Source organism: Sparus aurata, chromosome 21, assembly GCF_900880675.1.
Source record: "Sparus aurata chromosome 21, fSpaAur1.1, whole genome shotgun sequence".
In the NCBI taxonomy this organism is placed as follows: Eukaryota; Metazoa; Chordata; class Actinopteri; order Spariformes; family Sparidae; genus Sparus; species Sparus aurata.
Window position 1 is genome coordinate 20,919,293 of NC_044207.1, and position 15,435 is coordinate 20,934,727.

General features: G+C 41.2%; 1 protein-coding gene across 1 annotated transcript; it reads right to left on the bottom strand.

Annotated features, from left to right (window-relative positions):
- mcm4 (minichromosome maintenance complex component 4) lies at positions 1-11,560 on the bottom strand. Its single transcript, XM_030403987.1, has 17 exons — positions 11,443-11,560; positions 9,760-9,834; positions 9,505-9,663; positions 9,203-9,366; positions 8,975-9,076; positions 8,785-8,880; positions 8,480-8,575; positions 7,556-7,694; positions 7,153-7,373; positions 6,893-7,013; positions 6,082-6,341; positions 5,431-5,796; positions 2,594-2,721; positions 1,488-1,695; positions 1,126-1,354; positions 677-810; positions 1-535 (listed from the first exon to the last, which is right to left on the bottom strand). Exons 2-17 carry the CDS (start codon positions 9,818-9,820, stop codon positions 440-442), a joined length of 2,580 nt encoding a protein of 859 aa, XP_030259847.1. The 5' UTR covers positions 9,821-9,834; positions 11,443-11,560; the 3' UTR covers positions 1-439.
- Between the last annotated feature and the right edge of the window lie 3,875 nt (positions 11,561-15,435).

A 15,435-nucleotide genomic window follows, 5' to 3' on the forward strand; every position in this document is an offset into this window, starting at 1 on the left:
TTTGGTGCACAACATTTTATTTTCTCCTCTATTAACAAGCAGCCAACGTTAACTACAAGGACAACTCAACAATGAGTCACTGGCTTGACTCTGATTACAATGTACAAGGATGTAAGAAAAGAGCCGTTTACTGTAACATAGAGCTCAAAAGAGCAAGAGCATTACTTCAGAACAGGTAAACAAACAATACAAGCACTTTTAAATATTAGCTCCGTTATGTTTTGTTTTCTTTTTCCTCTTTTTTTTTTTTTCCCCCAAATCACCACAAGAGTCATGCGGTTATTCTGACTCAGAATCTAATACACCCAGCAAACACATGGTGGATCAATTATACAAAAGTATTTTACAGCATGAAAAAAAAAAAAAAAAAAAAAAAAAAAACAGGTTGACACAGGATAGGATTTAAAATTTAGGACTGTACATAATTGCAGGGTGTGGCTCAGGCCAGGAGACGGACGGTCTTGCCAGTGACCGTCAAGTAATCCTCGTCGGCCAGGGATCGGAGCGCCTCGTCGAACAGCTCCTTCGTGATGGCCTGAAAGAGTCAGGAGGAAGTCACGATGGGTAGAAGCGGCAAGTCACTTCCTTTTGCTGATCAAAACCAACTTAAAGGCCAATTTGTTCCTTTATTTTTTTTTTGTACAAAACGTCAAGAGCGTAGAAGTCAAATACTTACAGTTTCAGACTGTCCTCTGAGGTCGTCGAGCAGCTGCTGATATTTCATGGCAGGCGTCTTTCCCTTGGCCTGGATCAGTTTCTTCAGGGCTTGGGCGACCTCCTCCTTACGCTTGCGGGCGGTCGCGCTCATACCTGGAATCACAAATGAGCAGAGTCAGATAAACCATCCGGCTGCGAGTACTGGTCATTTCATTGTCAACCATCTGCAGTTTGCTTGTTTTGGTCGACCAACATCCAAAAAAAAAAAAAAAACAACCCAAAGACAGTGAGTTTTGTAGCACTGAAGATGAAGAAAAGCAGCTATTGTTTAATAGTTTTAATATACTGACATCTCCTATTGTTGTTATTCCCATCAGCTACTTTTGTTACCAAGGACGCACTTCGGACAGAGTGCGTCTCCCATTTCCTCCATAGAATAGTTTCCATTATTTTAAATGCATTACGTACCCGTTGTGAGAATAGAGATGTCGACGAATCCTGTTCTGGGGTCGGTTGCCGACTGTTTGAGGGCCTCTCGGTGCAGCCGCTTGGCCTCCTCCACGTCGATGGTCTCCACCTTCTCGGAGAAGCGCACCTTGGCGTGGGCCTCTGCCAGGCGGATCAGGGACTCCAGCTGTCTCGGGTAGGCGGACACCATCCCGCGTCCACTCCCGATCTTCCTCATGTCCACGTAAGCCTGAGGAGCAAAACACGCACGAGATGGTTCATGACTATTGCGTGACACTTGAAGAACAGTGAGCGAGTTATCGAAGCTGCAAAAAAATTGACATAATGTGAAGAAATTGGGTGAAATCTCAGCGAAAACCGACCTCGATGAGAGCCTGGCTGGCTTCCTCACTCAGCCTCGGGTTGATGTACGTTCGCGCGTATGCGATGTAGTCGCGCAGCACGGCCATGTCGAGGAACTCTTCCTCTATCTGCTCCTCGCTCTGGTAGTACAGCGACACCAGGTGGTGGGCCAGCCTGCGGTCGTAAGCCTCGTCCTGGGGATCCAGCATCAGGAAGATGAGGTCGAATCTGGAGGGAGAACACGGCGCAGTGTTTAAAAAAAAAAAAAAAAAAAAAAAAAGACATGACACAGAGACATGGACCAAAGAGGACATCAGGTTAAATGATCCCTTCCTGTATCCATTCCTTGTGTGATGAAGTCTGTAACACGTAAGGGAAAGTGAATTAGGAGTACTGGGATTGCAATTCAAGTAATCGGTTTGTTCCTTTTGTTGCGAATGAAGCTATAATTTAGCAAATGTAACCCTTTCACAGGTAACGCTTCCAGACGCTGGCAATAAAGAATCTCCTTAAATTAAATCAATACAGACTAATGACGATGTCACACGCCGTTTTCGTTTCAAAAGTAATTGGGGGCTTTTTCTTTTAATCTTCTCTAAATGGTCGGTATGAGAATTTAACGTGACACATTTTGATCAGATGGGACTACTTTCCCTCTGATATGCGACTAATATTTCATTGCTGTAATGAGGGGAAAGGAAAGAAAAGCGTTTCAGAGCGCAACTTAAAGTTCTTCTTTGATTAAAGTGAGCAGAGGCTCATTAGTAAAGGATCTGGCACTCCATTCGAGACAACGGCTTTAGAGCCAATGTGAAAAATACTGGATCAAAAATGGGATGATGCGTTTGAGAGCAGACGGGACAAGTTTTGAGACTTTTTTTTCTCAATTACTTATTTATGTTCTCACTGATTCACTCGCGGAGATGCTTTGTCCTCCGAGGAGCTCGCGTTGCTTTATAAAAATCCCACTCTCTGCCAAAGAGCCGATTGCCAGACCTGGTTTATAGCTGATAAACGCTGCCAATTTTGCAAAACTGCCAACCTTTTCAGCAAGATTTTTATTTATTTTTTTTAACCGTGATCCAGAGAGTGAGAATCAGGTGCTTCAGTGACTGCTGGTAATCACCTGGACAGCAGCGTGTGAGGCAGCTGAATGTTCTCGATCGTGGTCTTTTTGGGGTTCCACTGAGATTCAACAGGGTTGGCAGCGGCCAACACAGCAGTGCGGGCGTTCAGCTGGCAGATAATTCCAGCCTGTGAACGTAGAAGAAAAAAAAAAAAAGTGAGTGAGAATCATCAACTAACTTTATTTTTTAACTAAATAACAACACGTTGAAAACATGTTTAACCCTTTGATGCGCAACATATGCGCACCCCTTCTAATGCACAACATGGGTCAAAAATGACCCGCATTCATTTTCCAGGTTATTTCATGCTGCCTGAGTTTTTCTTTGTTCTATCTTTTGAAATTAATTAATATCATGATTTAATATTCCAAGTATGCTTTAAATATCATGTTTTTGATTACCACTAATCATTTTTTCAATTTTTCCTGTCATACTTTATGCACAAAAATTTTTTTTACTACATCAAATTTACACACATGGGTCAAAAATGACCCATTCATCCAAGTGTGATTTATAATTAAAAGACTTAATACTATAATAATAATAATAATTTGTTTCAAGTAATTACTTTATCAGTGAGTGGGGCCAAACACCTATTTACTTACTTACTGTACATAATATTTGCAACATTGTCATTTTGTAACACATACACACACTGTCAGGTTTTGGGGGTGGTGAAGTGGGTGGACCCAAATGCAGAGACCATAAGCCGAGACAGTTTGAACAAAGCATTGGTTATATAAACAAAAAAAGAGTACAGGAAAAATCCAAAAAAGGGGAGGAATGAGGAGAACACAGATTGGTGGGTAGGACACTAGGAGGCAGGGATCAACAATTGATACAACAAGACACAGGTGTGGCACAAAATGACAGGTGTGAGCAAAGAAAAAGACAGGAAGTAAATAAGAAACAGAACACAAGAGAAAAACTACTACAAAATAAAACAGGAACTAAATAACAACCATGACACATACCTCTGATAACAGATAACACAGCTATTGAACTGAACTGTAAACTGGTGAAATGTGACCTAACAAAATAAAATACAACTTAACACATAACTAGAGCGAGAATTGCCACCTGGGCCTGGGCAGCTCCTCAGAATATTATGGCTTCTTGTTCTGCCATGAGTACCCAGTGGAAACGAAAATTGGAAAAGAGATCTCAGTAGCGTCTCATTCATTTCTCCTAGACAACTATGAGATCTATGTGAGACCAAAGTGAGGCTGTGGCTGATTTCTCCTGTTTCTCAATTGTTTCTCCTAAGAAACAGGTGCAGAAAAGCTCAACTTGGGCTCCCTGTAAGTTTCAAAGGAGATCTCATCAAGCTCTCAATGAAGTTTCAGAATGTCTCCCCAGTGCTGGAAAGGAGCAAGGTTTAAGCGGTAAAGTCTCAAGTCTCACCTATTGCTCCTAAGGAATTTTAGGAGAAACAAATGAGAAATGTTTGAGACCAAAAAAGACTACAACGAGACTGAAATGAGAACTCTCATTGAGCTCCTTTACGGCTCCATAGCCATAAAGGAGCAAGCTTTGAGATGTAAAATTTTCCTCTGGGTGGGGGGATTCTCATTCTAGTAAGACCCGTTTTTACTCAGTCTACTGGACTGAGTCTGAGATTCGTCCTCTGAGGACTCATCAGACGAGTCATCTTTATCATCAGAGGAGTCTTCATGTAGGAGAGCTGGATCCCCAGACACACCCACAACTCCAGCTTGACCCTGTGGCAAATATTCTGGGTCATCATCATCAGAATTAGTTGTTCTGTCATTAGTTTCAGTCAGGAGCCTTTTCTTGCAATTTTTAGCTTTTCAGAACGAAAGACGCATGTTTTTGCCCTTTGTGACAGATTAAGTAATATTTCACTCCAAACTACTTTTTCAAGTTGGATTCCACTCAAAGTGTATGAACTAACTGTAGCATTGCAAACATGATTTTAGTCATTACTTTCAGTCAGAAGTCTTTGCTTGTCAATTTGAGGTTTTCAGAGCGATTGGAGCCTGTTTCTACCACTTACAGTGCAGTAAGTTGTATTTGAATGAGAACTGCTTTTTCAAGCGATTTCGACTCAAAGTGTCTGAAATTCATCTAGTTAGCTGGACTAACTACAATAGTAATTAACTATAGTATAATTAGCTAACTAAAATAGAATATGTTAACAGCTCGCTAACTAGCTCATAGTAATTACTTTTAACTTTCTGTCAAGTAATGTACCCACTCTCAAGGTAAACATGTTACGTACAGTTATCTTTCACAGTTGTCATCAAATATTTTCAAAGGTAATGTTAGAACAATTGAAAAATATTGACAATACTTACACAGGGAGCAAATTTCACAAGCACAGTTTACACCAAATTATATAGCAAACTTATGTGGGTCGTTTCTGACCCATGTGTGTGAAGTTGATGTAGAAATACAAAAGCTGTGCTTGTTCATAAAGTAAGAAAGAAAAAAGAAAAAATATGATTTGTGTGAAACACAAACAAGATATTTACTGCATACTTGGAATAATAAATGCTACAATTATTTTTTTTTTCAAAGAAATATCATAGAAACACCCAGCAATCGATGAAATAGCATAGAAAATGAATATGGGTCATTTTTTACCCATGTTGTGCATTAGAGGGGTACTGATACAAAAGGGGTTTTTATTCTAAAAGTAAGAAAGGAAAAAATAAAATAAAGATGTATGATGATCAAAAACAAGCTAATTGAGGAATACCTTGAATACTGAATGATGAAAGTAATTCATTGCAAAGATATAGAAAATTAAAACTCTGCCGGGTCACTTTTGACCCATGTTTTGCATCAAAGGGTTAAAAAAAAAAAAATGCACCTTGGCGATGGAGAGCGTCTGCTGCTCCATGACCTCGTGCAGCACCGAGCGCGTGCTGTCGCTCATCTTGTCGAACTCGTCGATGCAGCAGATGCCGTTGTCGCTGAGCACCAGAGCTCCGGTCTGCAGGACAAGCTGCCTGGTCTCCGGGTCCTTCATCACGTAGGCGGTGAGACCCACGGCGCTGGAGCCCTTCCCCGACGTGTACTGGCCGCGGGGCACCAGGTTGAAGACGTACTGCAGCAGCTGGGACTTGCTGGTGCCGGGGTCTCCGCACAGCAGGATGTTGACCTCGGCGCGGAAGTTGCCGCGGCCGGTCTGACTGAAGTCCTTGCGGGTGCCGCCAAACAGCTGCAGCAAAATGCCCTGGAGCCATCGGAGAGGGAGAATGAATCTGCGTTGAAAGCTGTCAAACACCAATTCTACACCTCTTCTTTCAGTCATTGGGCATTCTCGCAGGTGAGTGGGTGCATCTCAAAATGTCTACTGTCGCAGAAGGCCACAGTAGTGATTAGATTTCTGTTGGCCAATAAATGCAATGACAAATCATGCATATCGTCCTTGTGTTACTGGGATCTTATACAGGCAAACACTCATATATTGGCGTGCATCCACTCATCCACACACACACACACACACACACACACACACCTTTTTAATGTCCTCGTGCTCATAGATACTGGGTGCGAGGGCAGAGGAGAGGCGTTCGTAGACGTCTGGCTTGGCTGCCAGTTCCTTCAGGGTCTGCACTCTGTCTTCGGTGAACAGCTTCTGTTCCGCGTCCTCGTCCAAGCCGTGCAGGCGCTTCTCGTCCGTCTTCCGGAAGTGGATGGCGTCGATGTGAGTCTTGTACACGGACTTCACGTTGCTCTGGATGGGGCTCACGCGCATGGGGACTGCTCTGTAGATACCTGCGGGGACATGAGAGAGGCTGTTAGGATGTTGAACTGTAAAGTGGAGACGTGGACTGATTAACAAGAGCTCTAGAGAGGCGATCGGTGTTGGAAAAAAAAGAATACGCCGATTGCGAACAATTGATTTATCATTAGTTAATAAAAAAACAGCAAATACTTCTTGACTCCTGCTTCTTAAATGTGACGAATAGCTTCTTTTCTACGTTTTGATATCAGTTAATGTCATCTTTGGATTCAATAATTGTTACAACAGAAGTTTATTGCCAGAAGGTTGATATCCAACCACTTTAAATCACATTTAAAGCAAAAAATAAATAAATATTCGTTAGTTTCAGCTTCTCATCTGAGGATTTGTTGCTTTTTAGCCATTTAAAATTCATAGACTAATTTTCTTTCTACTGACCGATTGATTCATCAACTCATTGTTGCAGAATCTAGTCAAAAAACACTATGAGGATGTCTTCTTTAGCTCTTTTGACTATTTTATGGCATTTTATTGACCAAAAACAGCCATTAGTTGCGGCCCGAGCTGGTTTCCGAATTCTCACCCGTGATGTTGATGCGGTCTCCTGGCTGCACTTTATCAACCAGGTCGTTATGAGCATAGACAATGGTTGTGTGAGGCGTCTGACCGGCTGGCATGTCCTCCGGAGACTCTTGAATTTTGATCTGTTATCAAACAAGATCGACAAACGAATAGATGTCATGACCTCGTCACTAATTATCACCCAACATATCATGAGATTAGGTGGCGTTCACTGTAAGCAATCTGCCTGGTGAGCCACCCCTCGACCCCGCCGGCTCTCACCATCTGTTTGTCAGAAAAGGCTGAGCGGTTGTGAACAAGCGCCAGGCTGTGGGTGTTGTTGCAGTGGCGACACACAGCCGGCTCGGCGATGCGGCCGCGATCCACCTCCACACGGGTGCTGTAGGCGCACACCTGGCACTGGAAGAATGCCTCCTGCATCTCGGGGATGAGCTGCGAGGTGCGGATCACCATGCCGCTGATGGTGATCAGCTGATCGATGTCTGTGCGGGGGAAACACATGCAGCAGACAGAAGCTTTAGCCCAACGCCAAAACCTCACATTTCACGTTATTCACAAAAATCCCACTCTAAATATGGGAAGGCGTGTCTCAATATGGTAGGCTTAATAAGTGCAATTTCACTTTATTTGCATCCGTCATCACCAGATTAATGAATCCACACACCTTCTGGGTTCAGGCTCCTCATGTTACGGGTTTTCAGGGCGTTGTAGGGGCGGACTTGGATCTGGTACTCTAGGATGGAGTCCGGGAAGCGCTCGAAGAAAAGCTCATTGACCGCCATGTCGAAGGTCGGGATGACTTCCTGCAAGGAGAACAAAGTGTTCACTTTAGATTATAAATGTGCTGTCAAACTTCCACCACAGACAAAGTATACATCAGATGTATGACAGCGTATGAGACTTGTGACTCGATTTGGAATTTAAAAGACTTCAGACTTGACTCAAATAATTCAAATGTATTTGTTTTTGCGTGTGGTTGTCAATGATTTGCCGTTTAAACGCGATGGGAGGGAATACTTTATTAAGAATAAATCAAGAAATAAATATCCTCTCGTATTTTTACGCTCGTTTGTTTTCATTTGATTGCATTCACTTCATTTAATATCAATAACTCAGTTCATCTTCATGCTTTTTAAACTGGCTTAATAAATTGGCTGATAATATTATTTAACAGCTACTAACACCTCGTCATTTCTCTTTGTAAAGACTGCATATTGCAGGTCTGTCCGGTACTTTGAGGGAAGAGAAGTGACTTGACCAAGAAAAAAAAACAAAAAAAAACAACAACTTTGAAATACTTGAGTCACATGTGTGGTATAATTAAGACTGATTCAGGACAGTATAGCTTGGTCATGAATTCTCTCTATAATAAGCAATGGCTCCACAAGTATAATATCTTTTTAAACCGCGATTTATTATCTGGCTGTTTAAGCACTTTCGCTCGATGTGGACCAAAATGAAGGTTGATACTCTCTTCATTTAATAACTAAAAAAGAACAATGCAAAAAAAAAGAACAATATTTATCCAAAGGCTTTGCAACACACATGAGCTAGTGAAAATAGCTTATTATGAAATATGGGACATTACCTGTGGGTAGCAGATGAGCTGCCTGTAAAGCTCTGCATCAAAGGACTGCACTTGCAGACAGTTCACATTCAGCACTGGATCCCCAACGACGCTGATCTGTGAGACAAAGAGAGAATTATTAATAGAATGCGATTTTGTGATGTGTTGTCCCTTGATATCCCCTCGTTTCCTGTATAATAGGAGGTAGAAATTATCTCATCTAGTGCGAGTTTGATTTAAACCAAACTACATATCAGCCTGAACAGTGCTAGTTAACGCGACGGACCAGAATTCAATAAATAAATAAAGATGAATAAGCACAGCACCTCTTCCAGCTTCTGCATGTATAGAGGCTCGTTCAGGTCCAGACCAGCGTTCTCGTCTTCAGTGGCGGTCGGGTCAATGAACCTCTGCAGGAACCTCTGAAGGCAAAGTGGTCCACAGCATGCAAACAGTTAACTCCCCTGTACAGAGTCAAGACTATCTCTTAAGAGATGCAAATGCAAGGTTTCATACCTGGAACTTCTCCTTGCAGGTCCCGACGTTGACGTCAGTCCCCCAGATCACCAGTCTCTGGCCTGCGTTTGGCTCACTGGCCACAGCACCATCAGCACTGGGCTGCAGAAACACAGAAAAAGTGTTAAATGCTGCAGTTTCAAGGAAGTCATTCATATTGACTTTACGTAGTCTATTACAATATACTGTCTAAGTAATTCTCCGAATATTCTGGACTCCTCCACTGACCGGCTCAGAGTGAAGATCGACTTGTGGCGCCTTCCTGACTGACCCCAGATCAGGGCGCTGTCTGGCAGGAGTGCCACGTACGCTGCTGCGAGGGGTCCCCTCAACCCTGGAGCTGGGGGTCCCATACATCAGCGGGGAGCTCATGTCCACTTCATTGGGGAGGACTGTTGAGAAGAAAGACATTTTTAATCACACTGGAGTTAACTCAAGTGTATCGAAGCAAGAAAAAAAAAAAGAAAGAAAAACGTTGGATGTTTGCAGAGGATGTGGCTAAAACAAACCAAAAACTGTGTGGATGCTACCTGAGGCCCGCGGGCTGGAGAACAGAGAAGTGTCCTGAGGCGCTGCTGGACTGAGCATGTCGGTGGCCGGGGAGGTGGGCATCGGCATCAAGTCCCCATTGGAGGAGTCCTGGCCTCTGCGTCGCTGAGAGGGAGGGGACGTGGGGCCCTCACTGCTGGCTAAGGATACACAGGACACAAAGACAAGTTAATAACAGCACACACCAACAACCTACAATCACGTACACATCTTAGGAATCGTTGAGCAAAACTCACGTGTGGCCGGGTTGCCATCCCTTCCACGTTTGCGGCCCGGAGTCGAGGTTGGGGAAGACATTGTTGCCGAGAAGTCTGAAGAGCAGACAGAGTCAAGTTAACCAAACTCTATGGAGTACAGTAAAGATTTTAGCATCATCACCCAATTAGATATTAACCCAATTAATTTGCTTTAAGTTAATATTTCTCATCGGACAAAATCCCTCTGCAATCATCTTCTCCTTTGTGAGGACTGATGAGGAGAGGGTCTTCATCATACCTGGACCCTCAAGTCAAATTTGGTCCATAGGATTGCGTTAAAACTTTAACACCTTAACCTTAACTTCTGAGTTTAGGTTTTGTGCGGCTACACATTTGAAAAGCCTGATTGATGCAGGTAAATGTACTGAATTTGCGTAAAAGTGTGTTTGGACTCAGTGTCGAGTCTTAAAACTGTTGCCCTGCCCTCCAAGTTTCTTTGTTTTCTGGCTCATCACTGTGCTCTGATCAGTCTGCTCAGTGCTAGATTTATAAAAAAAAAAAAGAAAAAAAAAGACCCATCAAAAGAGATTTATTTGCCCCAATTAACCTGTCTTTTGGAGCCACAATGCTTTTACTATTCCATGTTTATTTCTTTAGATGAGATCAGATGTTTGGTTTAATACTTGACTTTATTTCATTCACCCGTCAAGTTTGAAGGCCCAGATATGCAACTGGGAAGTGTGTCCTTTACAGTCCCCATTTTGAGTTGTTATAACACAATAAAACAAAACAGCTATTTATTACCATTTATTTGAGGCTATGAATATTTGCAGTTTGTCTACTAGTTTTAACCAACACATTTGCTCCTGAGCCACAGCTCAGTGGGTAGAGCTGAGGACTAGTGACCGGAAGGTCACTGGTTCAAATCCCTGGCTCCCCTGGGCGGGACTGAGCTACAAGCCGAAGCATCCTTGAGCAAGATGCTGAACCCCAACACTGCTCCTGATGTGCAGTTGGCACCTTCGTGGCAGCCACTGCCATCAGTAAGGGCCCTGCGATGAGCTGGCGTCTCATCCAGGGAGTACCCTGGCCTTCGCCCATAGAGCCACTGGATTTGGCCCCAGTATCCCCGCTCCACCTTGAAAAGGGTGGTATAAAAAGCGGTAACATCACCCGCGACCCGCATGGATAAAGCGGAAGAAAACGAACGAACATTTGCTCCTATAGTCATTCTGCAGGTTCACAGGTTAGATGCCAAACACACAATGACGTCGAAATTTACAGCTACAAAATACATTTCTCAGCTTGATCCAGCGTCACTAGGCGAGTCCTCAGAGTGAATACAGGCCTCCTGGTTCACAGTTCAGACTCGAACATGAAGTAAACTGACATCATTTTTACTTTAAAACACTTTACTGCTGCTACCTTATGTGCAAACATATTCTTTTGTCACAAAACATCGTGTTTAGATCCTGTTATTGATGACTTTTAGTCAGCCAACAATAACTCCTCCACCATCTGACATGTGGCTGCAGAGGAAACAATAAGATGAAACTTACTGCCTCTGTCTGACCTGATTTAGCACGTAAAGTGAGCACGTAAATAAAAATAATGACTCGATGCACAATCACACAAACACCCGCAACTACACAAACTCGGAATCAATCAATAGAATCAGCGCGTTGATATGAAATAAGTTGAGTGAATCAAGAATATTCTCACCTGCTCTTGTGTGTAAGTCCGAGTGCTGCAGATCTGGCGCGAACTGCTGGTGACGTAATTTTCGCGCGGAACTTTAGACCAATGGAAAGCCAAGCTCGTCGTTTTCTTTCCGGTAGAGTCTTCCACCGCAGAGGGAGGTTCGTGTCGAGTTTCAGGGAGTATGACTCAAATTCAACATGATAAAATTTCTAATAAATCACATAAAATAGTACAAAGTGTAACGCGCACTACGCGTTTTACTTTGTATTGTAGTTAAAATACATTTTGCGTTTTGTGCGTGTTTTGTTTTTTTTTTTTTTGTTGCTGAATACCCTGTTCTGATTTGGTTTGGTCCAACAGTGAACGCTTTATTTTTTCTGGTTTATCTTTATTGAGACAGCCAGAATATAACAAACTAATTAAATTAAATAAAATATAATAAAATAATAAAATGTAATGGTAACAGAGGAATAATACAAATAAAAAAACATACGTAAACTAAATCATGTCATCATAGTGCATTTTATTCATCCACAATATAAGAATGTGTATGCTTATCTACTGCAGTGATGGGATATGACGTACATTTACACAAGTTCTGCATATTGGTCGAACTTTCATGTACTTGTATGTTACTAAAGAGAGTTCCCATTATCTGCTACTTTACACTTTGACTCCACTAGAATCTTGGAGTCAAATATTTTTTTAGGCCGCCACATCTATTTGATAAATTTAGTTAGGCTGCTAGTTACTTTGAAGACTGCATGCTGTATGAGATCCAAAGTATAGAATACTTATTTTATTAGCAAACAAGTGTATATATTTAAAAGAAAGGTTACAATCATCAATAAAGCGCTAAATATCTAAACCAATAATCAGTCAGGCCAGAAATTAGTCTTCCCATGGTATACAGTACATACATACATGAATTCAAATTTCCTTTACTTGTGAGTACCATCTGTATGGGTGACTTTCACTTTTACCAAAGTATTATACCTAAAATCAGTCAAGATAAGTAGAGAAATCCAAGAGGTCAGATTAGAGGGACAGTTGTAAGAGCAAGTGAAAGAATACGGAAGACAAAATTGCGAAAATCAGAAACAAATACATAAATTAATTAATTAATATGCCATTAAATGCACACAATACATTTAAAAAAACTAAGGCATGAATTTATCTATGAAGTGTGACATAAACTGATATTTCTGCTTTAATTTGTCTCTGTATTTGTTTATCTTTGCATTAAGGTAACCACCTAATTCCCATTTAACTTTCCGATTGATTAATAATGTATTCATTTTGTGTATGTATTTATTTATGCATTCATTTCTGCATTTGTCTAACCTTTGCATTTTCCCCCATTTACTTCCACAAGCGTATTTATTTCTGTACCAATTCTACATACCTTCATCAGTTTCTGCTTCAGGATTCAAACGACATGGCTGTCGATCAAAGCGCGTCACCAGGTCAAACTTTACGCCCGTTGGCTGATCAAGTCCTCCACAGGTGTGAGGTAATGTCGACTTAGATTTTACTCAGTAATACCCATCTAACCTTTTGATGCACTTCTTAAAAATGAATGAGGTTATTTCAAAATAGTTTTATTTAATGAAATGTGACTTTATCCTGCAGGTGCGTTTGTTGACCACCAGGTGGCGCAGCCTCCATTTCAAAAGGGGCTTTGGTAGAGGAAAAGTACAGCACACTTCCTCAGGGAGAAAACACAGGAGCATTTCCGAGAAGTGTCAGCACATGTGTCCCTTCAGGGGGGCCTCCATTGTATTTTATAATAAGGTGGAATGATGTTAATAACTTTTGCTTACAGGGTAATTAATGTCAATAGACTACACTGTACAGACTCTTCAACGTCATACATTAATAAAGACACTGTTTATACGCTCAACATATATCAATAATGAACCATCTGTGTATGAACAGTTACTTGTTATTCACACAGTGTTTATTCCTTTATGTAACAGTTTGACATGTATAGATAGACTGTTGTCCAGCTAAACTGTATGCTTAAATTTATTTTAAGTTTGTAATTTCTGGTTAATTGCTCCTCAAATCAAGAGCTACTAAGCAGATTTGTCACCTTTGCACGTGTTAACTGGGATCACAGGAAATGAAACCAACGCTCCGAATCCCAAAAGATGTTCAATATATGGATGAATCATAAATGACAAAGAGAAGCAGTCATTACGCAGAGAGGCAGGCACCAACAAACGTCTGGCACAAAAACCTGATCGACTTATTAATTGACTGGCCTATCATAACAGCCGCCAGATGACAAATTAAATAATTGCCCTACTGTCAAAATACTCACTTGTAAAGTTGTTTCAGAAACTGTGTCACACGTTACATAGACACGCACCAATCAGTGGTGTTCTAACAATGCCAGCAATAAGTTGTTAAGTGCATCAGGTAGGATAACACCTGCCAATTTAAGTTATGAATGAAGTGAGAGGCCCAAAATACATTTTTATGCATGTCTGAAGGAGTGTGTTGCTTGCCGTCTACTGCAACATTTTCATCACATTCTACTTTAGATACCTGACCACTTTTGAAACTAGTGGTGGATAGTACAATATAGTAAATAAAGTAGTGATGACGAGCTTCACTATGACCAGCCACAAAATTAAAGTGGCACTTAGATGTTGTGTCAGTAATAACAACAGTGCTTAACTTTACTTGAACATTTTCATTTTCTGCTACTTTACACTTCATCTCTTTACTCCATTACATTTATTTGATAACTTCAGTTACTAGTTACTTTGCAGATTGCATTGCTGCATCACAACTGAAGTTTTAAAATTATTTTATCAGATAGAAAGAAACAACAACATATGTGATAATGAGAAAATGCCCAATATCGGATCAGATAAACTTAACTTAACATTTATAGCCATAAAATTACTTCTGATACTCAAATATGTTTATTATCAGACACGTTAAGATATTTAAGTACCCTTCATGTTAGTGACTTTCACAGTATCTTTACTTTTTCTCAAGTTGACTTTTGAGTTCTTTTCTATTACTTTGAGTAATAAAGATACATCAATATTATAATAAGACAGAGAACATTCTTTAACTGTTGATGCTTAAAAATATTCTGTGCTTGATGGTTTCATGTTAATGCGTCAGTAACAACACTGATGGAAAGCTCATTTACTTTTGTGGGACTTTCCAAAGTATTGGATTTTGAATGTAATTATTTTATCTGCAATTGGAACGTGACGTGACACTGATTGGGAGTAATGCTGATATGGGGATCCTAAATCGGCTTGACCCCTAGTAAACAGGCTATATGCCAAATGTGTTTATGATTTACATTTAGTTCTTTTTCTGATACTTTGATACTCTGATACTTTAATATTTACAATATTAATGAGATGATAATAAACTCAGAATTTCTCTTTGTTGTTGTTGCAATAACTGAATAAAAAACAAGCTGTTCTCAGAGGAAAACGAGCCCCCTGTGAACAGTGTTTGAAGCTGGAAAGGTGGCAGGGTCCGCCACATGGTCCTTTACAAAGAGAGTTTGTTTATGTAGTTTGTTTAGGCATCAATTAAATCAGTCAGCGCAGATCTCAGAACTGCGCTGAAAACATTTGTAATGGTGAAAGTCACATTTTAAACATGATATCTTCACTTTTACTCAACACCGGTGCTTCCATGTGTAATGGAGTAATTTCACGGTGTAATACTGCTACGTTTATTTAAGTAAATGATCTCCCAGAACCGTTTGAGGCAGACATCACTGGGAAAATTAATCCTAATCCAAGACACCCGGAGGCTGAAGTATGTAAACAACTGTGAGCCATTCATACAGTCGTAGTAAGAAGTGGGTGTCAGGAGCAGCACGCCCCCTCTCTCCTCAAATGGGAAGTTAAGGCACACCACGTGACCCCCGTTTTGCCTTGACTGGCTCGTGGGAGGGCGGCACTTGTGACGTCAGAGGGCGAACCATACAAAACACTCCGCGAAAGTTGAGATGCCTCAGAGAAGTGTGTG